Source organism: Humulus lupulus, chromosome 1, assembly GCF_963169125.1.
Source record: "Humulus lupulus chromosome 1, drHumLupu1.1, whole genome shotgun sequence".
Classification (NCBI taxonomy): Eukaryota; Viridiplantae; Streptophyta; class Magnoliopsida; order Rosales; family Cannabaceae; genus Humulus; species Humulus lupulus.
Genome location: NC_084793.1, coordinates 160,119,330 through 160,143,257, shown reverse-complemented (window position 1 = coordinate 160,143,257; position 23,928 = coordinate 160,119,330). Strand labels below are relative to the sequence as shown.

At 43.0% G+C, this 23,928-nt stretch overlaps 2 protein-coding genes across 3 annotated transcripts; one reads left to right on the top strand and one right to left on the bottom strand.

Moving 5' to 3' along the window:
- Positions 1–5,271: 5,271 nt before the first annotated feature.
- LOC133799750 (protein RER1A-like) lies at positions 5,272–8,245 on the bottom strand. Of its 2 annotated transcripts, none has more exons than XM_062237751.1 (4): positions 8,073–8,245; positions 7,185–7,559; positions 5,833–6,013; positions 5,272–5,569 (listed from the first exon to the last, which is right to left on the bottom strand). In XM_062237751.1, exons 2-4 carry the CDS (start codon positions 7,535–7,537, stop codon positions 5,516–5,518), a joined length of 588 nt encoding a protein of 195 aa, XP_062093735.1. In that variant the 5' UTR covers positions 7,538–7,559; positions 8,073–8,245; the 3' UTR covers positions 5,272–5,515. The 2 variants fall into 2 exon arrangements, with proteins under 2 accessions (XP_062093735.1, XP_062093742.1); XM_062237758.1 differs by lacking the exon at positions 8,073–8,245 and adding an exon at positions 7,717–7,839.
- A 13,958-nt stretch (positions 8,246–22,203) lies between these two features.
- LOC133823867 (uncharacterized) lies at positions 22,204–23,487 on the top strand. The gene has a single exon (XM_062256721.1). The coding sequence runs from the start codon at positions 22,204–22,206 to the stop codon at positions 23,485–23,487; it is 1,284 nt and encodes a 427-aa protein (XP_062112705.1).
- The last annotated feature ends 441 nt before the right edge of the window (positions 23,488–23,928 follow it).

Here is a 23,928-nt window from a genome sequence, read left to right as displayed (position 1 = left end):
ATTATAATGACCCCCAAGGGTCTGAGACCGCTTTGTCCTCTTGCAAATAGCTGCACGAAATAACGACTCAATTAGAATAAGTAAAACTTAGCAAAAAGTAAAGAATGCAGATGAAGAGTTTAAAATTTAAGATACTTACGAGGTCGGTTGAAGTAATGGTGTTCGTAGTTCTGAAATTCGCTTGACATAAAGAACTGGTCTTTGAAGTCACTCGGATGGCTGGGAAGGTCGATGATGCTGGCGGATTTGGGAAACCGGGTGAGGTAATAAAAACCATCACCTTGGGTTTTAACATCTGGATTGGCCTTCAGACAGAAGAAATATAAAAATATTCCTCTAGGGGTGGGGACCTGCCACTCGTTCTTGAGGAACAAATAGTTTAACCCCATGAGGAGGCGATAAGAATTTGAAAATAGCATAAATGGGGTGACCTTCATGTAGTTTAAGAAGTACGCAAAGTATTGATCCAGTGGGAGGAAGGCACTTGTCTTCAGGTGTCATCACTCCAGGACTCGATGTCGTCCTCCAAAGGAGTACAAGTCCGCTAACCCTCTAATGGAGGTCGAGCATAGAATTTGGGGGTCATCTTAATCCCATGACTCAACATTATTTTATTCACCTTGGACTGAGAATAAATACGAGACACGATCATCTCGGCATCGAAGAAACTGTCGGGTCCCACCTCGACCTCCTTCTCAACCACTGGACAAAATTAGGGGTGGGGATATCAGAGGTGGCCTAGTTATCCTTTCTCTGAGAAGAGAAGCCTACAACGGTCTTTTTCTTTTGTTGGGCCTTGACGATTGTTTTTAGTTCACCTGGTTACAAAATGACTCATTAGAGGCAACCTAAGGAAGCAACCTAGTTTTAATAAAGAAAGAAATGGCAACCTAAGATCCTAAGGCTTTATTACTCGACCTAAAGTATCTACGGGCTAAGTTCAGGCTTAATACCCTGATGCATGGTCCCATATGCGCCCTAATCTTGCAAAGGTACTGGAACTTCGGGATTCATGTGTCAAACACGATGGTTTCAAGAAGTGGTTTAATGCAAAACCACCCATGTACCGTGTCTCCTAGGCTAGCCAGATTTGAGCCAAAACCCTTGAACTTTCAGCCTCAAAATTCATACATTCAACCTCTAAACCCAGGAAAACCCAGAAAAATTTCTTATTTTTATGCATTTAACTTAACTGTTTCTAGTCCTATTTGTTTTGGCCTAATATAACCCAAACTAAACCCGTGCAAAAGCAAAATAAGGCAAAAACACATTGGAAAATTTCATAAACTTGTCAACAAATGAGTGAAAAGAAACATAAACCATAGTAAAGGTGTACTTACCGATTAGTTCTTGATCGATGTTGTAAAAGGAAAAAGAACAGCGAAGATTGCATAAAATCTAGGAGGAAACCATTGAAGTGATTTCTGAGAGGAAAGAAAGTTAGAGGGTTTCTGAGAATTTTCGGAGAGAAAGAAGAAAGGGAAATTTGAATGCAAAGGTTTTAAAGGCCAGATTTTGTTCGCCTATTTATACGTAAAATTTGGTGATAGATCTGGACCACACGATTTAAGCAGTTCGAGATCTGAGGGTCAAAATTAAATGAACCAAACGACGTCAAAAAATTTGCAAGACAACTGCCACAGTACTCAAAAGCTGATTAGACGCCTATAACAAGAACACACGTATCCCATGCTCGAGTAAATGGGTGGGCACGTCTTCCCACAACAGAAGTAGAAAATCCCTTATTGTGCGTGTCAGAAGTGACGTCATACACGAGCAGGAACTTGGGGAGCAAATGTTGTACCCTAAATATACAAGCTCAATTATCTTGATTGAGATACATCTGGCACGTAATAAATAAAGGTTACAAGACTTTTGGAGATATTTCATTAATTCCAGATCAAACAGCTCGAGGCTATCTCATTGAGTCTGGGACAGCCTAGGATCCTCCAGATCGGCTTAAATGTCAATGTCAAAGATCGAGGTGTCCAGTGTCCACATCGCCCTCATCAAGCCGGAGCATTATCTAAGTCATGTCTCCTACTCCAATCATATCTTGTTCGAGAGTTGCAGCTAGCTCGTGGTAGTTCAAGGATGCGCATATGGAAGAATCCCAACTGACTCGAATGCCCAATATGCGTAATAAATGCGTATAATCATTATATATTTAAAGATCAATATAACGGCAATAGACTTAATTAGGGTATTTATGTATCCATTTATTTAGGGAGTTACTCAATTCTGTAAGTTACTTTTTATTGTATAGTTACCCAATATTTTCCACCACAATTCCCTATAAATATAAGGGGAATTGACAGTAAAAGGGACCGACATCTTGTATGTCAAAAACTCTGCTAAAATCGTCATAAACAATTTCTTCAAGAGTTCTTAAACAAGAATAAGAGTGACTCGTGAACTAGGTGGATTTTAACCACTGAACCACGTTAAAACTTTGTAAGTTTATATTTACGGTTTATTAAAAAGCTTAATCTCTCTAATCCAATTTCTCAATCTCTTGTTAGAGAAAAATCACATCAACAGGCTTTAATTCTGTAAAATTAGTGTTAGTATTTTTGGGTCATTATAGTTAGTAAGAAAGAAAAAACTTTCATTCTCTCTATTAGAAACTTTCTACAATTCCAAACTAAGAAGGAAGGATGCATACAATAGGTTTGAAGGCTATTTTGAAATATAGAAAGTTTGAGCTTAAAGGCTAAGTTGGTGTAATGTTCAAGCATGTTTTGATGTTATTTTGGTTTGTTAAGACTTGTATAATGATAATAGTGCATGTATTAGGGTTAGAACCAAATTAGATAGGGGAATCCAAATTCCCCAAGGATTAGGGTATATTCTGAAAATTGTTCAATATATGGGTCTTAATCCAATGGGTCTATCATCGTAAAACTGCTATATTGCATGTATTATTTCTGAACCAAATAATTGTTTGGAAAGAGTAGATTACTTTAGGCATTTTAATCACCCAAAAATGTTTAGTATTCATCATAATATGCCTCTTGCAAAATTATGAAGTAATCTGTTTTTGTTTTGGAAAAATATTTTCACACATAACAAATAATATTTTGGCCTTGACATTTTTGTAGTGTGCTTAACTTTCAATATCAAATTATTTGGAAATGTCTAACAAAGAATTTGAGTTATGAAATTTTTGTAAGATGAGGATTCAATATGGGAATAAGGGTTTTGACTGTCATACATACAAATTGAATTTTGACAAACTAAACTATTTTATTATTTTTGTAAACATATTTTATATTAAACTAAACTTAAAAATGAAAAAAATTCTGTGTTGGAATCGTACTTAAATTTGCTGAAAGTGACTGATTAGAGTCTAACATCCCAAGTTAAGCTGAAATCATTATAAGCAAAACCCAAAATAGGGTTTTACCATTTATTTGGTTAAATGAGTTCCCAAGACTTTTATTTTTATTTATTTATGAAATAATGGTTAAAGAATTTATCAATTTTCAAGTTAAGGTATCCAAGTTACAAATTTCACAAACTAATTTGTGGATTTTTAAGCTTAAGTTTAAGGTTACCCAAATGTGCACCTCTTTTAAAATACTAATTATATTTAACACTAACCATAAAGTTTGAAGACAAGGTTTAAATGGTTAGATTAGATATAAGAACCAAATAATCTTAAAGCACGGGCATTTAAGGACATGCTTTAAGTGATGGGACTAGATTAGTAAAAGAGTTAAGTGAACCTAAGGTATCTTTAATCTTAGAAATATGTATAATCTTCTAAAGTATCAAAAAATAAGAGTTAGTTTAAAAAATAAGTTTTAATTTCCAAAATAAACAAAACTAAATTGTAATTATAATAAGTGGTTAGAGTCTGTTTTAGGAAAAAAAGAATGGCTAAGAGATTGAGGCTAACCTTCAAAGGGAAGCTCTCAAAACGCGTATCAACTTACAGTCTTTTTTATTGTCTATATGCACTTAATGCTTATTTGTATAAACACGAGCGCATGTATACACATTGTTATAGAAAGTCCAAACAAAAGACTGTGTTTCCTAGCGGATGCTAGTTGTGAGTATTTTCCAATTATGCATATTACTTGCAAGGTTGACAAACCTGTTCAAATAAATGCTAGTTGTGAGTGCTACCTATTGAGGAATTTTAATTACTAGAGGGGTGTGTGGGGTACCCTTGTGATTGTATGTCTCTATACACAAAAATCAGTAGGAGATATCAAAAAAAAAAAAAAATCAAAAGCACATTAATATTAGTTTAAGTTTAAAATTTTAAATTCTATTTTAAATAATTTTTAGTTGTTTTAGAAATATGATAAATAGAAGTGTTAAGTCTCGGTTAGGAGATTTTTCAGAGAAATATTAGCATTATTTGAGTGAACTTTAGAGAAAGTTTGTCTTAATTTCATTCTTTTTCATCTCTTTCTTAAATTATTCTATAAAATTCTTGTGTTTATTATTTAATCATGTCTAGCTAAGTTTTTATTTAGTTAAGGAAGATTTCAAAACCCTAAACATGTTTTCTTTTATTTATTAAGAATTATAGTTTCCTATTTTCTCTTAAGTTAAATTGTTTATATTTTTCTAACTTTTGATATAATCATGATTTTATCTTATTTATGTGGCCACTAGATAGAATTTAACATAAATATAATGTTATCTTAGAATTGTTATTTGCCTATTAGTCTAAAATTTTAAATGTATCTGTTAAATTATAATTAGAGATTAGATCAAAATTTTCTTTAATTGTGATGAAAAATATAACATTAGTTGAATGAATCACAATTATTGAATTTGTGGCTTAGATCAATCCATCTCTATAATATTTAATGCTTTTACTATTTGGTGTTTATCCTACATATTAGTGAAAAGAATTTGTCAATAGCAACTTTACGAGATTATGATAATAGTTACTTTTGTGTCATCCACGTTTGATAGAAAATAGAAAGTAACATCATTAATGAATAGTTGAAAGTATATTTAGTAATAAATTATGAATCCTTAACTATCTTCAATTATTCAATTATTGAATTCTTCTTCATTATATTTATTATTTTTACTTTTTTTTTTAACATACATTTTTACAGATTCTTACATTATAATTGTTCGACCAAATTCGTCCTATCCCCACTAGATCAACTCAAACCCATTTGCACTGTTTTTTTTACTCAAACACACATTTGTACTATTTTAATCCCACTGCAATAATGCCAATTGAAAATTCGAAACAAAACACAAAAATAACAAAAAAATAGTACACAAAAGTCCAATAGATTAAAAAAAGGCCTAAACACTATAATTTACTTAGAAGCGTTGTTATAGAAATGTAGGTATGGTTTATAAATAATAAAAAAACCTCACATAATCAAATTTATATTGAGTGAGTTCATACGAAATCCATAGCATAAATGCATTTAATTTTAAAAAAGAATTCTACAGTCATGAATTTTTCACAAGGACCTATCTTTCTTTTCCCAACAATGGGGTACACTGTATATGCTTTAGAAATTGCCAAGCTTCAATCCCCTCGGTTGTCACTGCCACTACCTGAAGATTTCTTACCACCGTATTTCTGTCAAGATTGAAAGGCAACAATATTGTCACTATTCAAGCATAAGAGGTTTATGACTTATCAAAGGATAAGACACAAATTCATTTTATTTTTCCCTATTAAAAAAGTGGAGAAAAAGATGTGGAGTAATACACGATATAAAAGACGTCACTTCATGATAAAAAGTTAAAAAACCAAAGCAATGAGATCAAACACGCCCAAAGGTACATATACATAAATGCGGCAATGGTTCTGAAAATCGAGGGGTGGTATATGAAATTTACCTGTTTTCCAATGTTGAACGGAATGTATTTGTATTTGATCATGTGCGCGATTTGCCGTCTCATTGTGAGGACAAAAAGAACAACCCAGTAACAGAGTAGTATGGGCCAAAAGACGGGAACATCAAACATGGAAAAGAAGGTCATGACAAATGCTGTGCAGAAAGCCTTTGTGAAGGAGTACCTGGAACCATGGCAACGAAACAATAATCTCATCTTCAGATGATCTCTCAGAGAAGAAGAAATTAGAATATAACATCAACAGATCAACATGTGGCTATAAGACTTCTAATCCCTAAATAGGAAACAAATGAAACTAACTACAAAACTACAAACTACAAACGCCAAAAGATAAATCTTGAGAACTGAAACCATCTCAAAGTAGATCTACTCGTGATATTCTTTCTTGCATTTTAGAAATATGAGCGCACGCACGCACACGCGTACTTTCCGTAAGAGACTTCACTATCCTTCTAAATGATCTGGTTTTACAAACTTTAAAAACCTTCATTTAAACCTTGCTTCATTCCAAGGCATGGAAAATGCAAGTATTACAACCTGCGATTTTGCTTAATTGTTTGAATCCTATGCTACTAATGAGGTGTTCAATTTGTAGCATTTCAAAACCCACCTAAGTGTGGGTTTGATTGAGGAGCTTCTTTTTCACTGTTAAAACATTTATTTTGGGATTTACAAACTTTATGGTTGTGTTTTTATTAGATTTATGTGGCTACTGAGTTTAAAACAATCAGAATTGAAAACATATAATTAAATATCAAAATAAAAACAAACATAAAAACCTTGTAAGCTTTCCACTTTGTGAACGAAGGTAATATTTTAATTCTTACAAACATGATTATTAATTTAATATTTTTTTAAAGTTTTATGATCTTTCCAATCATTAGAAACTTATGCCTTGATTCGATTCGAACCCTATATTTTGATTTAATTGAGGAAATCATCTCGAATTTCAGTATAGTTTTTCTATACCTTGTAACCAATTATTCATTTTATTATCCTGGGTTCTTCTCTAGTATTCACATTAAAAAGCAAGATAAAATGAGGGCATGAGATAGTAGCTTAAAATATCAATCAGCTGACTGAAGAAACTTCTACTGTGTCATCCAAACAACTAGCATTTATTAGAAACTAGAATACCTAAGATATTTACTTATCACCTGACTAGTAAATCTATAATGGTCATCCAAAAACACAACAACACCTAACAGTTTCTAATTGTACATCAATTACCTTCAGGACACACTTCAAACCTAGACACTGGCATATCTTGGATGCAAACAAATAAGTAAGCATAGGCACTAAAAAAAATACCAGGGAAAAATATCCTTAGTTACCAGAACTTAAACTCAGGAAGCCGGCGAATGAATGGCTTGAACTCATCTGAACCTTTTGTAGGCAGCAAAGGCCCGTCCGTTACTTCCATTTCCGGATCAACCAATGGTGACAGAAACCCAATTAACAGATTCAACAGATAGATTCCCAGCCCATATGAAATAATGTAAAAGCCCTGCACATAATAAACTCGCAAAGCATACATGACCACCAAGACAAAGGTTCCAATCCATCTATAAGTTGAGTGAGGCGTGCTCTTGTCCAAATAATACTGATATATCCTCGACATATCGTGCACCCATTGATTCACTGGTGCTGCCGCTGCAGCAGTACTATCACCCCCAACTCCCTCCATTCAATTTAGGGTTTTTCACAATCTGTCAAAATATTTTAAGATTCAATCAAGTCTAGCACACATCATATTTCCTATATGCAAAATAAGCAGACCCATTATTAAAAAACGTGTAAACTATAGTTAATACATGAGCTTGAAAAGGAAGAAGAGGAAGAAGAAAAAAAAACCTAACTTCTTACCGGTTGCAATGAGTTGCAAAAAAAGAAAAAGCAACCAACTGTTGGTTTTTTTCTAACAATTACAAGGCAAACAAAACAACCCCATAATATTCCTTTGATAGGAGCAACCAAAGGAATAGCTGGCTAGGGTTTGAAACAAAAAACAGATATTCCATTAATTACAGCAAATGAGCTTGAAAAGAATCAGATCTAGATCAAATACAGGTTGAAAATGCCCAAAAATCCAGATGCAAAGAAACAATGAATTGGTTAGGAAAAAACTGGATTGAATTGGAAAGAGGGTTGGAGAAACCAGATCCAAATTAAAGTAAGAAATAAGAATATGACGAAGGAAGAATAAAGGAAAGAAAGCTGACCTGAGATGACCGCAAATCTTAGAGCGTACAGAAATATGGATTGGAAGGAGGGAGGGAGGGTACTGCGAAAAGCCCGCAGATCTATAGATGGGTTTTGGTTATAAATTGATTTTGGTTTGGAATTGGGATTGGGATTGGGATTGGGATTCTTGCTTTTTTTTAAAAACTAGGGAACTCTGCGAAAAAAATACTTGAAAATAAAATATATTTTTATCTATAAAAAATGTAAGCTAACGGTTAAACTAAAACTCTTGCAACAATTAATTAATTATTTTACAAAATTACTTTATTTAAAATATCTAAATTAAATTCTTTATTTTATTATCTATATTATTCAATATATATGTATAATTTTTTATTAGATTGAAATGTCTTAACATAAATATTTAAAATATTTTAATTAAATTTTTTATTTTATTATTTGTATTATTGATTATATATTTCTGTATAATTTTTTAATTGGATTTGAAGTGTCTTGACATCCCTTCTAGGGCTGAGCATAAAATCCGAAAAAATCGTATACACCGACCTTCCGAACACCGAAAAAATCGAAACTGATTAAACCGAACACCGAAAAAACCGCCACTGTTTGGTCGGTTTGAAAATTTTATCCGGACCGACCGGCGGAACTGAAACCGACCGAACAATATAATATATAATAATATAATATTATATAATTATTAATTATTAAAATTATTAAATAAAAATAAAAAAATATATATGAAATTATGTTATATATATTTATGTTTTAAAAATGCATAAAAATGGATTCCAACAATCCAAAAATTTTAGTTTTTTAACTAAAACTTTCAAAAAAAAAAATTAATTTAAAAAAAATAAGAAATTCGGTTGGGTCGGTTTAACTGACCGAACCGCGGTCCAAAACGGTCGATTTTTTCTTTTAACTGGTTTGGTCGGTCGGTTTTTGGATTGCACCAATCCGGACCGAAAACCAAATTCTGGATTTTATGTTATGAAAAAACCGCCTAAACCGACCGATGCTCACCCCTAATCTCTTCTATATAATAAGTGTGTAGATAACGGAAATTCTTGTTTTTAATTGTTTTTTTATTTTTTAATATATTAGGAGTGTTGACGCGGTTCTTCGCCAACAGGTAATTAAGAAAAGAAGAGAAAGAGATTAGTACTAAGGTTGAACCGAAACAGATATATGATCTTAGGAAGTGAAATGGTGACTCAAGACACATTTTTTAAGTGGTTCAAAGGTTAAAATCCTTCTACTCCACTAGTCAATATTATTGCTATATTCTGGGTATACGATTACAGGGTATTTCTTGCAAGAGAGAATCCAACCCTTATTTACTCCCAGGGTCTCCATATTTATAGGAGAAAGCACCTGGGAGTTGGTAAGAAGGTCATCCCGTGACCTTCTTACCTATCATATCAACTCTGTGACATTCATGATTAATTCCTAAACCTGACACATAAGTGTGGTCAAATCAATAGGTAAGGAGATAATGGGCCGCACGGCCCAACCCAGTCGTGGGTGTCTGAATACGCACGTTCCTGCTGCGTGTCTGAGAAGTCAGGGGCATATCAGACACGTGATGTCTGATATATGCACGTTTACCTTGCGTGTGTTAACTTTACAAAGGGTCTTAGCCTCCAACTCTAGTTCGTACCACGAGCTGGATACTTAACTCGACCCTCGGCCTTCAGAGTACGGACTCGATTCTCAGGCAATCTTAGTGAATCCTGGGGTTACCTCGAGCTAAGGAGGTACGATCTTACGATGGAAGCTCCGGTTTTGGGGATGTCCACGAGATAACCATGATTAGGCTGAGCTTAACTCGCTAATCAGCCCGTGGGAAAATCAGGGCGTACATCTGCCCCCCAAGCCCCTGTTGGTGGCCAATGACGTCGCATAAGGCCACAGTAGGGACTTTTAGGCTTCCCCATGAACTCTCCACATTCCATACTTTACGCAGGCGCCTGATACGTGGAACATCGTGGTTGGTGACGGTACGTCTTCTGAGAACCGCATTTAATGGCCTAGCCTATGCCCAGCCGTCGTTTCGTATTTCGAGTGGAAGGCCTTGGATCCCACATCAGGGCCATCCAACGGCTCCTTTTTACATGACCCTTCACGTATATAAAAGGGGTGGCCACCCTACGCACGGGCCACCCTTTCATTTGAAATTTCTCAGAACTCCTCTCCTTCTTCTCTCTTCATCTCAGAAGAAAAACCCTCTTCTTGCCAACTGCCATTTTCAGCGTTCAAGAAGCTCAGGCGTGAGGACTCCTTCAAAGCTTTGGAAACAAATACTCCGACGAAGCCCCCACCCAGGCGACACCTTCATCCACCTCCCAACCAAACACTCTATAAGTCTTCTGACCATTCGCGTTTTGAAAATATTTTTCACTGTAGCTTAGGTAAATATTTTACTGTAGCCACATGCAAGGTTTTACTGGTTTTTGTGGGTATGAAGGGTGAAAGTCTTTTAGGTTGGGGCATTTTTGCTGTAGGAAATCATTTAGGAGTACGGTTTACAGGATGCATTTTCTGGGGAAAATTTCTGGGTAGAAGTTTTGGAATTTTGGGTGCAAAACCGGGTAGCTTAAAGGACACGCTTCACAGGCGGTTTTGCCCTCTTTGCCTACTGAAACTTTCCCCCCAAGGCAAATTCTATCCTGACCCTCCTGACACACGAATTCTGAGTAATCGGGGATCTGTTGGGAGCACAGGCGCGTGTTCATAGAACCGCGTGGTCTCACTCTCCACGAGCTGGGCTTACCTCAACTCGTGCAAAGAACATTTGATCTTTCCTCACGCTTGGGTCGCCTTTTCTGAAATATTTTCTTTTGTTCACTAGGCGACCAGATGGCACCAAAGAGGAACGCTCCAAAGAAGACCGTCGGCAGCTCGGCCTCTCAGCAAGACAAAGGAAAGGCGGTGATGCCAGATTCCCCGATTCCCAACTTTGGGCCGGCAGTGGAGCAGGAGGTCGAGGTCGCTCCTGATGCCTTCTTTGAGGCGGAGAGGATCGTCTCAAAGATCATCGACCAGGTGAAGATCAACAAAATCTCTCTCCCACAACATCGCCCTGGGGAAAACATCTGTGGTTGCCCAACCCCCCGCGGAAGGCGAGCGGAGCTGCGCGCCACTCGATGAGGTATTCGCGGCCTGGAGCGGCGAGCATTTCAAGGCAGGAGCATTCCTCCCGCTGGACCAGTATTTCGCGGACTTCCTCAATTATGTGAGGTTGGCACCATTTCAGCTCCCCCCCAACTCTTATCGGTTGTTGGCGGGGTTGAGATATTTATTTTTGAAGCACGAGTGGGAGGTCCCCACTCTAGCGGACATTTTGTACTTCTTCTACCTCAAGGCCAGCCCGAATCAGCGGGGGCGAGGCGACGGGTTTTACTACCTAACCCGATTTCCCAATACAGCTGCGGTCATCGAGCTACCCAACCACCCCAACGACTTCAAGGATCAATTCTTCATGTCGACGGGGTTCATGAACTGCGAGCTCCACTACTTCAATCGTCCTCGTAAGTGTTTTTCATCCTTAGCTCGTAAGTTAAGTATCGTTTAGCTCCTCCTGTATTCCTTTCTGACTTAGATTAATCCTGCAGCCATCTTCGCGAGGACAGAGAAATCTATGACCCTCGGGGCCCAATACGAGACACTGGCGGGCTTGCCCCCCAGTGAGAAGGATTATCGCGTGTTCGTAACAGACGAGACGATGGTAGCCTGCAAGTTGATTTTCCCAAATCAAACTTTGAACCTAAGGAGGCCCCGGGGGCTTCCCCCAGCTCGCGACACCAGACCCATCATCGTGGAGGAGGTCGCGGGAGATGAGGACGAGGAGGACGAGGACAACGAGATTCCGCTCGTGAGGAACAGGAAGCGGGCTTTGGAGGTCGCCCAGAGGACGGGCGAGGAGAGGATCCAGTCCGGAGCAGCCGCGGGTCCTTCTGGCCAAGGTAACCCTTACTTGTTTAGGAGTTTAGATAGGGCCACAGCAGACCCCCGGCTAGCTAGGTTCAACCCTAGGCAGTTCGTCCATCGTCACCGAAGTGATCCGGACCTGAATACCACCCTGCTCCACTGTGTCGATCGGCTTGTGCTGGACTACCAAGATAGCCGGCCTAGGGGTACCGTAGTAGTAGATAACACCCTAGCCTTTAGGTCGATCCTATTTGAGAAGTATGGGACCAACCTTTGGTCTTGGCCATCACTCCGGAGGGGTGCTGTAGCTCCGGGGCTTAAGCAATATGTAGAAGAATCTAGCCCGGAACCGGAGTCAGATCCAGAACTTTCACCAGCTCGGGAGATAATTGACTTAGATTCTCCTGCGGGAGCTCCGGAGCCGATGGCCGTAACCATAGGTTCTTCTAGCCCGGGGGGTAGGATCCCTTTTAGTATACATATACTTTAATTTCTCTTTTTTCCCCTTTGTTTTTGTTTGTGTGATTGCTAACTTGCACTAATCATGTCTTTGCTTTGACAGAAGAGATGTCTCAGCCTGAGGAGAGCCTGCGAGGTGCGTTCGCTGGGGGGAACCCCGCATCTGGGGTCGCTGGGCCAAGAATGAAAAGGCTCCGGACGTCCAAGCACGCCGTCGGGACCCCCACCAAGTCTCCCGGAAAGGAGAAGGAGCAAGCCCCTGTTGCCCAGGTCATGGGAGTGGTCCCTTCCGCTGCGGGGGGAAGCAACATGCCCCCACCCACTCCGCGAGCTCCGGCCGCCGCCAGGGACGTAGGAACGGAGCTCGAGGCTTCGGCGATTGTGCCTTCCGAGGTACGCATCCCAGTCAATCCCCAGGACCTGGAGAAGATCCCAGAGGCCTTCCGGGGAACGGTGTATGAGTCGGCGAACTACGCCGTCAGCCACATATACAAGTTCACCGAGAAGGAGCTCTGGGCCATCGAGACAATGAGCCCGGTGGGCGTGATGGAGTCTTCAATGGGCATGACCCTGACGGTAAGCTGACTTACCCTTTTATGGCTTTTTATTATTACACTTTGCCCTATTTTTTCTTTCTTCTAAGGCAATTATCCCTTATTTCTCGCAAGGTGTCGTTGCTCTTTACCGGAGCATCGCCAGGACCAAAACTCAGCTCAAGGATATGAGGAGCGAGCACCAGACCTCTCAGCAGGCGCCCAAGGATGCCTTGGCGGCCTCGCAGGCCGAGTTGGAAAAGACCCGCTCGAAGGTCCAAGAGCTCGAGACCGCCCTCGCCTCCTCGCGGACAGATCTAGATGCTGCGAAGGCTGAGGCCAAGGCCGCCCTGGAGGCTGAGTAGACAGCGTCATAAAAAGCCTTGGAAGACCTGTTCTACCATTGCTGGGCCTACAACCCGAACGCTGACTTCTCCTTCCTGTCAGCGAGCCTTTGGGAGCGCTTGTTGGTGAAGTTCCAAGCTCGCCTTGATAAAGAAGCGCCCTCCGAGGACGGGGACGGCCTGGCGCAGCTGAGCAAGGCGAGACGGCGACCTCCAAGGGTCCACCTGGCGGAGCTTAGGGCTTTCTTCTCTTGTGCCTTTTCCTTCACTATTTTTTAATATTTTTTGTGTAACCTTTGCACGAGGTGTTTCCCACCTCGAGACAATTTGACTCAATTTTGCTTTTAATTGATCCTCTTTCTTACCCCTACGCATTTTGGTTACAATCTTTGAAAAACTTAGTTTGCGTTAATCTTTATCCATATCTCGAGCTCTTTAGGAAGAAACACAATCAATAGATTTAAATCAACCTCTAAGTTTTATGACCCGGTTATATCCAGGAACTTAATTTGAAAACTTAGTTCGCATTAACTTTTATCCATATCTCGAGCTCTTTAGGAAAAACCACGATCAATAGATTTAAATCAACTTCTAAGTTTTATGACCCGGTTATATCCAGGAACTTAATTTGAAAACTTAGTTCGCGTTAACTGTTATCCATATCTCGAGCTCTTTAGGAAGAACCACGATCAATAGATTTAAATCAACTTCTAAGTTTTATGACCCGGTTATATCCAGGAACTTCATTTGCAAACTTAGTTCGCGTTAACTTTTATCCATATCTCGAGCTCTTTAGGAAGAACCACGATCAATAGATTTAAATCAACTTCTAAGTTTTATGACCCGGTTATATCCAGGAACTTCATTTGAAAACTTAGTTCGCGTTAACTTTTATCCATATCTCGAGCTCTTTAGGAAGAACCACGATCAATAGATTTAAATCAACTTCTAAGTTTTATGACTCGGTTATATCCAAGAACTTCATTTGAAAACTTAGTTCACGTTAACTTTTATCCATATCTCGAGCTCTTTAGGAAGAACCACGATCAATAGATTTAAATCAACTTCTAAGTTTTATGACCCGGTTATATCCAGGATAGGACATAGTTAGCGTTAATCCTTATCAATATCTCGCACTTTTTAAGAAAAACAACGGTCAATCGATATGAATCAACTTCTAAGTCATTAAGGAGACCTGGTTATATCCAGGTACCATATGCCCCCCAAGTAACTGGGAAAGGGTCTTTCGTGGTTACTTTAGATTACACTTGAAAACATGTACAAATATAAACAAAAAGTTGATTCTCATTGCTTAATACATAAAAAATGGCCTTCTAGGCCTTACAAGTGAATCATTGATAGTATTTCTTCAAATGGATGGCGTTCCAAGTCCGCGAGAATGCCCCTCCATCAAGCTGAGCTAACTTATAAGTTCCCTCCTTAATGACCTCGATGATTTGATATGGTCCTTCCCAGTTCGGTCCCAAGACTCCATCTTTGGGGTCCTTACCGGCTAAGAAGACTCTTCTTAGGACCAGGTCGCCAACGCTGAAAGAGCGCTTTTTGACTTCGGAGTTGAAATAGCGAATGATCTTTTGCTGATAATGGGCGAGCTGGAGTTGCGAATCTTCCCGCCTTTCATCAACTAAGTCGAGGGAATTGCACAATAGCTCGTGGTTACGGTCCTGGTCGTAAGATTGGACCCTATGCGAAAGCACCTTAACCTCCACGGAGAGGACTGCCTCACTCCCAAAGGTTAGGGAAAAAGGAGTATGACCCGTAGGAGTTCGATGCGAGGTCCGGTATGACCTGGGGGAGCTGTTCCGGCCAGACCCCCTTTGCTTCATCTAATCTCTTCTTGAGGCTCACCTTTAGAGTCTTGTTGACAGCTTCGACCTGGCCATTCACCTGAGGATAGGCCACGGAGGAGAAGCTTTTCACAATTCCATACCTTTCACAAAACTCGGTGAACAGGTCGCTGTCGAACTGAGTGCCGTTATCGGAAACGATCTTCTTGGGCAGGCCGAATCGGCAAACAATGCTTTTAACCACGAAGTCAAGCACTTTTTTGGACGTTATCGTCGCCAGAGGTTCTGCTTCAGCCCACTTCGTAAAGTAGTCGATGGCCACCACGGCGTAACGGACCCCGCCCTTAACAGTAGGGAGGGCGCCTACCAAGTCGATTCCCTAAACTACGAACGACCATGGGGACGAGATCATCTTCAGCTTGACTGGAGGAGCTCGGGCAACTGCAGCGAATCGCTGGCACTTGTCGCATTTCTTTACGTATGAGATCGAGTCTTTGAACAGAGTGGGCCAGTAATATCCTTGCCTTAGGACCTTTAGGGCCAAACTCTGCCCCCCAGCGTGATCTCCGCAAAAACCCTCATGCACTTCCTGCAGGATGGCCTTTGCTTCGCCTGGAAGAACACATTGGAGGAGAGGTAGGGAGTGCCCTCATCGGAATAGCACCCCGTCCACCATTGTATACCTTAGGGCTTGGTACAGGACTCACCGTGCATCATTACGCCCTTCAGGCAGCTTTCCCTCGACGAGATACTCAAGGATGGGGGTCATCTAGATTGGCCTGGCCTCGATCATCTCGACCTCCGTCCTGACATCTTCTATGCTTGGTTTTTCTAGGAATTCTATCGGCACTAACCCCAAGGTCTCCGTTTCCCCAAAGGTGGCGAGCTTGGCAAGAGCATCTGCGTTAGCGTTCTGCTCCTGAGGTATCTGTTCGATTGAACCTCGCTCAAACGCAGACAGCTCAACTTTGACCTTTGCCAGATAGGCGGCCATCTTTGGTCCCCGTGCTTGATATTCGCCCAGAACCTGATTTACCACGAGCTGGGAGTCACTGAAGCACTGGACGGAGCTCGCCTTCAACTCCTGGGCCATCCTCAGCCCGGCCAGCAAAGCTTCGTATTCGGCCTCGTTGTTGGAGGCCTTGAATCCGAATCTCAGTGCCGAGTGGAATCTATGTCCCTCGGGGGATATCAAAATGATTCCAGCTCCGGAGCCGTTCTCGTTGGATGAACCATCCACAAAGATCCTCCGCGATGCCTGGGACGAGGTGACCTGGGGTGAGTCTACTGTGGGATCCTCCTGGAATCCCGTGCACTCTGCCATAAAATCGGCCAGGGCCTGACTTTTTATGGCAGTTCGCAGAGTGTATAGAATCTCGAACTGGCTGAGCTCGATTGCCCATTTTAACAAACGTCCCGATGCTTCAGGTTTCTACAAAACCTGCCTTAAAGGCTGATCGGTCATGACGTGTATCGAGTGGGACTGGAAGTATGGTCTGAGCTTTCGAGAGGCCGTGATGAGGCAGAACGCCAATTTCTCCATCAACGGGTACCGGGATTCAGCTCCGAGAAGTCTCTTGCTGATGTAGTAGACTGGTCTCTGAACTCGGTCTTCTTCTCATACTAATACGGGACTAGCTACATCCTCCGTGACAGCTAGGTAGAGAAAAAGAGGCTCTCCTGCCCTTGGTTTGGATAGTACGGGCGGCTCGGCCAGATGTACCTTCAGGTCGAGGAATGCGCTTTCGCACTCTTTTGTTCATTCGAACTTCTTGTTTCCTCGGAGCAGGTTGTAGAATGGCAAACACTTATCGGTGGACTTGGAAATAAACCGATTGAGGGTTGCCACTCTTCCTGTCAGGCCTTGGACATCTTTTCGCGACCTGGGCGAGGGAAGCTCGAGCAGTGATCTGATCTTGTCGGGGTTTGCTTCGATTCCTCGGGTATTGACGATGAACCCCAGGAATTTCCTTGACGCGACACCAAAAGTGCACTTCTGTGGATTAAGCCTCATGCCATATTCCCGTAGTATCTTAAAACAGTCCTCCAGGTCGGAAACATGGTCGTCGGCAGTCTTTGACTTGACTAGCATGTCATCAACGTAGATTTCCATGTTTTTTCTGATCTGGTCCGCAAACATTCTATTGACTAATCTTTGGTAGGTAGCTCCGGCGTTCTTCAGCCCGAACGGCATGACCTTGTAACAATAAACGTTAGTCGGGGTCATGAAACTGGTATGCTCCTGATCCGCCGGATTCATGGCGATCTGATTGTAGCCCGAGTACGCGTCCATAAATGACATGAGCTCGTGCCTCGCCGTGGCATCTACCAACTGGTCAATCCTTGGTAGTGGAAAACAATCCTTTGGGCAGGCTTTATTCAGGTCGGAGAAGTCTATGCAGGTCCGCCACTTTCCGTTGGGCTTCGGGACCAGCACGAGGTTGGCGACCCATATTGGAAACTTGGCTTCACGGATAAAGCCACATTTTTTGAGCTGGGCCACCTCTTCTTTTAGGGCTTCAGCCCGGGCCGTTCCTAGGTGTCGTTGCTTCTGGGACTTGACGGGAATGCTTTTATCCAGATGAAGTGTATGCATGATGACACTCAGGCTGATTCCTACCATGTCCTCATGGGACCATGCAAATACGTCCAGGTTATTTCGCAAAAACTCAGTCAGCTCCGCCTTCCTCTTGCTGCAGAGGTTTTTCCCGAGCTTGACCATCCGTGATGGATTCTGTGGTTCAATGTTCACTTCCTCGAGCTCCTCAATAGCGTGGAGCTCGGATTTGTCCTCGCCTATTCGGGGGTCAATATCCTCACTTAAGACAACATTTTCCCCTTCGGCGCTTTGAGGTTTTTCAATCTCAGGATCAGCTAAAGGTTCCTGAGATTCCTCTTCACCACTTTGGATGGCCATTGCCAGTTGCTTGGGTTTAGATTTTCCCTTCATGGAGATGCTGTAGCATTCCCTGGCAGCGAGTTGATTGCCATGGATAGTGCATATTCCCGTGGAAGTAGGGAATTTCATCGCGAGGTGGCAAATGGAAGTGACGGCCTCATACGCCATGAGCGTAGGTCGTCCCAAGATTGCGTTGTACACAGCGGTGCAGTCAATTACCACGAACTCGAGGAGTTTCGAGACTATTCGAGGTCCTTCTCCCAGGGTGATCACCAGCTCGATCGTCCCTATGGCCGCCGATCCTTCTCCCGAAAAACCATATAACATCATGGAGGTCGCCTTCAGCTCGGCAACGGTCAAACCCATCTTCTCTAACATGGATCGGAATAGGAGGTTCACCGAGCTCCCGTTGTCGATCAGCAACCTCCTCACCCTCCGATTGGAGAGCTGAACTGCCACAACCAAAGGGTCATTGTGAGGTAACTGGACATGGCCCGCATCTTCTTTCGTAAAAATGATCGGTTGCTTTTCCAATCGCTGCAGTTTTGGCAGGCGCTGCTCCGGGACGAACTCTACTCCGTTATGCGCCTTCAGTTCGTTCACGTATCTCTTCTGGGCGCCCCTGCTCGTGCCAGCCAAATGCGGTCCTCCAGAGAAGGTGGATATCTCCCCTCCAACCAAGGGAGGAGGGACGTCCAGATCTACCCGAGGCCCGGGCTGACTGGCCGGGACTTTTGGAGCAGGTTGACTTGCTGGAACCCTATTCCGTGCGTATTGAGCCAAGGGGTCGGCTCGGATGAGGGTCTCGATCTCATCTTTTAAATGCCTACAATTGTCGGTATTGTGGCCAACATCGTTATGAAAACGGCAAAACTTGGAGGTGTCTCTCTTCCCCTTATGGTGCTTTAATGGCTCCGGCCTCTTCCAGGGGACTCGAGCAGAGTTGGCTAGGAAGATATTCTCCCTAGACTGTGTGAGCTCTGTATAAGTCGCGTAGACGGGCTTGAATTTGTCTACGGACTTATTCTTCTTTTGGCCATGCTGGCCGCCTTCACCATTCCCCTTTCTTTTGCCTCCACCGAGCTGGTTGTTCTGTGTGACGTTTTGGGTTGCTGCCACGACCTCCGTCCCTGTTCCAGCGGGCTGATCAAGGGCCCGGCTGGTTCCTGCAGCTGAGGCTTCGGCTTCCTCCAAGTTTATCCATTCCTGGGTCCTGTTAAGGAATTCGTTAACCGAGCTGACTCCCTTCCTTTGTATATCCTTCCAGAGATCTCCTCCGATGAGGATTCAAGTTCTCATGGCCATGAGCTTGAAGCTATCATCCGCGTCTCTGGCCCGAGTAGCGACGTTCACAAATCTACTCAGGTAGGCCTTTTGAGTTTCACCGGGCTGCTGTCTCACGTTAGCCAAAGAGTCGGCCTGAACGCGGGCAGCCTGGGAGGCTCAGAATGCCCTTTTGAAATCTGCCGAGAAAGTCTTCCAGGAGCTGATTGACTGTCTTTTACCTTGCTTGAACCATTGCCTGACAGGTCCAATCAGTGTGGAATGAAAGATTAAACATCTCAGCTCGGGGCCAATGTTGTGGGCCATCATTAGGGTGTTGAACATCCCTAGATGGTCCGACGGGTCTCCGTCTCCATTGAACTTAGATAGGTGCGGCATACGGAAACCAGGTGGGTAAGCCGTCGCCGCTATGCTAGGGGCAAAGAGCTCCATCTCGTCCCCAGAATCATATTCATCTTTTTCTTTTTCTTTTTCTGACAGGAGCTTCCTCATCAACTCCTCCATCTGGGCCAGGTGCTCGAGGGTTTGGTCCTGATGTCCTTGGTTATTCCGGGGCTGTTCAACAGCTCCGGATCCATTGTACATATTTGGTGGGTTATTGCCCCTCCTATCTTGAGATAGGTTATTTGGGGCATTTCCTCCGTTACGTACTTCGGACAGGGCCCCCCCTGAGCGAGCATGGCTATCTCCTCCTGCCGGCTCTCCTCTATGAGAGTTAAGGCGATCTCGCAGGTCGCCTCCCTTGGTGGTTTGATGACTTTGTGCCGAACTCAAACGCTGACGCAGGTCTCCCCCAGAGAGATCGCTCCGGCGACTGCCGGTCCAGTGGCTCCGGCTAGATAGGCTTGGAGTCCGCCCTTGGTGGTGATGATCTGGGCTTTCCCTTGGTGCCCTGCTACGCTGGGAAGGTCCAGCTGACGGCAGGTTTCTCCTGCTACTTCCGTAGGCTGGAATATCTCAGACGGGCCGAGGAGGAGATGGATATCTGATTGGAGACGGAGGATGCCTGACCGGAGAGGCGATCCTGGTTCCGTCTGGACGGATCAAGTTCGGTGGGGGCCTCTCGGCCCTGCCAACCTGTTGGTCCCAAGCCTGGCGATCTGGACAAGGCGCGGGACGGTTGTTGGGGACGGGCTGATGCTGCGAGCCCTCCCCGGATCTCCTTCGGGAATTTCCTTGAGCTCCCCTGGGCGCTCTCGAGGATGGTTGGGAGCTAGGAGTCGACGTCCTGACCGAACAGCTGTATTGTTGTTGCCTGGCTCCAGGTGCTTCTTCGAAGTTTGCCTCTCGATGGTGTGATGAAGGAGTGGAGTTGGCTGTCGGAAATCTGTCCGAGCGGCTATGCCTGTTCTGGTTACCCCGGTGAGATTTAGGAGCCTCGCCTTGCCTCTCTCCGACGTTAGCGTCGGTTGTGAGAAGGGGTAGTCGGGCCAGCACATCCTTGATCTGCTGGTTAGCTATTGCTAGCTGGCTCCTTAGCTGAGCGTTCTCCATCTCCACCGCCATGTAATAACATGGGTTTGGATTAGGTGGCCGGGGTTCCGAACTTCCGGTGTCATCTTGGCCCGCCGGCTGCTTTCCTGGCCGCTGCTGGGCTTCAGGAACTTGTTCACCAGGGGTGGCAGTATGATGAGTCTCCTTCCCCTCATGCTGTTCTGCCTCGTTATCGTGCCTGGATCGAGTAGTCACCATAGTTGGATGTTTGCGACAACACTTAATCGAACTTGCTCTCAATGAAAGCACCAAACTCTTGACACAGTTCTTCGCCAACAGGTAATTAAGAAAAGAAGAGAAAGAGATTAGTGCTAAGGTTGAACCGAAACAGATATATGATCTTAGGAAGTGAAATGGTGACTCAAGACACGTTTTTTAAGTGGTTCAAAAGTTAAAATCCTTCTACTCCACTAGTCAATATTATTGCTATATTCTGGGTATACGATTACAGGGTATTTCTTGCAAGAGAGAATCCAACCCTTATTTACTCCCAGGGTCTCCATATTTATAGGAGAAGGCACCTGGGAGTTGGTAAGAAGGTCATCTCGTGACCTTCTTACCTATCATATCAACTCTGTGACATTCATGATTAATTCCTAAACCTGACACATAAGTGTGGTCAAATCAATAGGTAAGGAGATAATGGGTCGCACGGCCCAACCCAGTCGTGGGTGTCTGAATACGCACGTTCCTGCTGCGTGTCCGAGAAGTCCGGGGCATATCAGACATGTGATGTCTTATATATGCACGTTTACCTTGCGTGTGTTGACTTTACAAAGGGTCTTAGCCTCCAACTCTAGTTCGTACCACGAGCTGGATACTTAACTCGACCCTCGGCCTTCAGAGTTCGGACTCGGTTCTCAGGCGATCTGAGTGAATCCTGGGGTTACCTCGAGCTAAGGAGGTAGATCTTACAATGGAAGCTCCGGTTTTGGGGATGTCCACGAGATAACCATGATTAGGCTGCAGCTTAGCTCGCTAATCAGCCCGTGGGAAAATCAGGGCGTACAAGGAGTTATAGTTATAACTGATTTTTTGGTTATTTTTTTGTTGCGTTTGTTAGTTTTGTAATTTTTGGGCCTATATATATTCTGCCCAGATTCATTAATAAAGAAGGTTGTTTTTTTATTTTTCTTTGGGCCTTTCTTTGTAATATGGTATTAGTTGATATAACAGCCCATTCACGTGTAACCCTCACCAAACAGCCTCATCTTTACCTCACGAAACCCTAACATTTTTTCAGCTGCCTCCTTCTCTCAAGAAACTCTATCTTTCCTCTGTCAAGCTTCTTGCCCTTCATGGTTTGCACGAGAGCTTCCTTGTCACGCTGTTCCTCCATGTCATGCCTCCCTCCTGCGCCGATGCTTGCAGCGCCTTCTTCTCCCTTGGCTCCGGTGATGGCGTCTGTCCCTTCTTCGACCCCGAACGTGGTTGTGGCTCCTGATGTTGCCTCGTCTTCTCCCACTCATGAAGGTCTCACTCCAGCCGTCCCAGCCTCTTCCTCTCTAGTTCATTTGCACCGTCCTCCGCCTACCTCCTTCCCAAGAAGCTCTCCTCCTCCTCTCGACAATCATGGTGGTCTCGGCATTCTGAGTGCCTCTACATCTCCCCCTTGTCAACCTTCTCATATGGATCATACGTACCACTTGGGAACTGGAGACAACCCCAATTTTCTGATATCTACTCGTATTCCAACGGGTCAAGAAAATTTCCAATCATGGAAGAGTGCTGCTTCCATTTCCATTGCTGCCAAGAATAAAACCCAGTTCATAAATGGGTCTCTGCCTCAACCCCATCCTTTTGAACATTATTTTCATGCCTGGATTCAATGTAATAATATGGTTATGGCTTGGTTATTACAATCTGTTTCCCATGAAATTCAGCTAGCATTATGTTCCAAGATTCAGCCACTGCTATATGACCTCCATGAACGATTCAATCAAGGCAATGGCCCTTGGATATTTCAGCTCCAAACTTCAGTCCACACTATCAAACAAGGAGACTCGGATATCAATTCCTATTTTACCCGTCTCAAAACTATTTGGGATGAGCTCAAAGAATTTCAGCCGATTATTCCTTGCTCATGTGGCTGCAAATGTGGTGCTGTTGAGAGACTTCTTGGATACTATCACCGAGATCAGATTATGCAGTTTCTTGTTGGGCTCAACGACTCTTATTCTTCAGTGAGGGCTCAAATTCTCCTCTACGATCCTCTTCCTCCTCTGTCCAAGGTCTTTTCCCCGGTGTCTCAAGAAGAGAGACAAAGAAGTATCAGCCACCCCACTCCGTTCATTACTGTTCCTGGGGGTTTGAATAATTCAACCAAGCCTCCTACATCAAGATCAAAGAAACCGAGACCCACTTGTTCTCACTGTCTCAAACCAGGTCACTTGGTGGACAAATGTTTCTTTCTTCATGGATTTCCCCCTGGGTATGGTGACAAGCGTTGTCAAGATGAAGCTCGCAAACCCTCGGTTCATCAAGCTTCCACACCTCTCGTCTCTGCTTCGATTTTGGGCAAACCACCTACGCTGTCCCAAACTGAGCTCAGTCAGCAGCTTATCTCTCTCCTAAGTCAGAATCTCCAGCACAACTCGGCTGCCACTGACAATACTTTGCCGATTGCCTCACAAGTTTCTGGTAATCTCGTTGACTTCCCCTCTTGTCTTGTATGTGGATAGTTGATAGTGGAGCTTCCCACCATGTGCGTTACTCCCTTAAATGTTTTAAAAATATTGATAAAAATCCTATTGCTACCTTAGTCACTTTACCTAATGGGCATAACATTCATATTTCTTATTCTGGCACAGTTCAACTTTCTAGCTGTATTACCTTGACTGACGTTTTATCCATACCTGAATTTCAGCATAATCTATTTTCGGTAAATACATAGCCCTAACTCTTTAATACTTTTTGCTTCTGAATGCTTTATTCAGGCACCCACCCTGACTTCCAAAATTGGGATTGCTAAGAAAATGGGCAGGCTATTTTACTTTGAACAAGATCGTCAATTCTTACACTTTGTACATTCTGATATTACTATCAATGCTTGTACTAAAATGGACCAATGGCATTTCTGCCTTGGCCATCCTTCTATGTCAAATTCAAATTCCATAAATAAA

What these genes read in the sequence shown, in the direction of transcription:
- LOC133799750 (XM_062237751.1), bottom strand. Translation starts at nt 7,537, where the DNA reads ATGGAGGGAGTTGGGGGTGATAGTACTGCTGCAGCGGCAGCACCAGTG. An exon ending in CTTCCTGAGTTTAAGTTCTG is followed by an intron (nt 6,014 to 7,184) that starts GTAACTAAGGAT and finishes CCATGGTTCCAG; the next exon opens with GTACTCCTTCACAAAGGCTT. An exon ending in CGTTCAACATTGGAAAACAG is followed by an intron (nt 5,570 to 5,832) that starts GTAAATTTCATA and finishes CAATCTTGACAG; the next exon opens with AAATACGGTGGTAAGAAATC.
- LOC133823867 (XM_062256721.1), top strand. Translation starts at nt 22,204, where the DNA reads ATGGCGTCTGTCCCTTCTTCGACCCCGAACGTGGTTGTGGCTCCTGAT.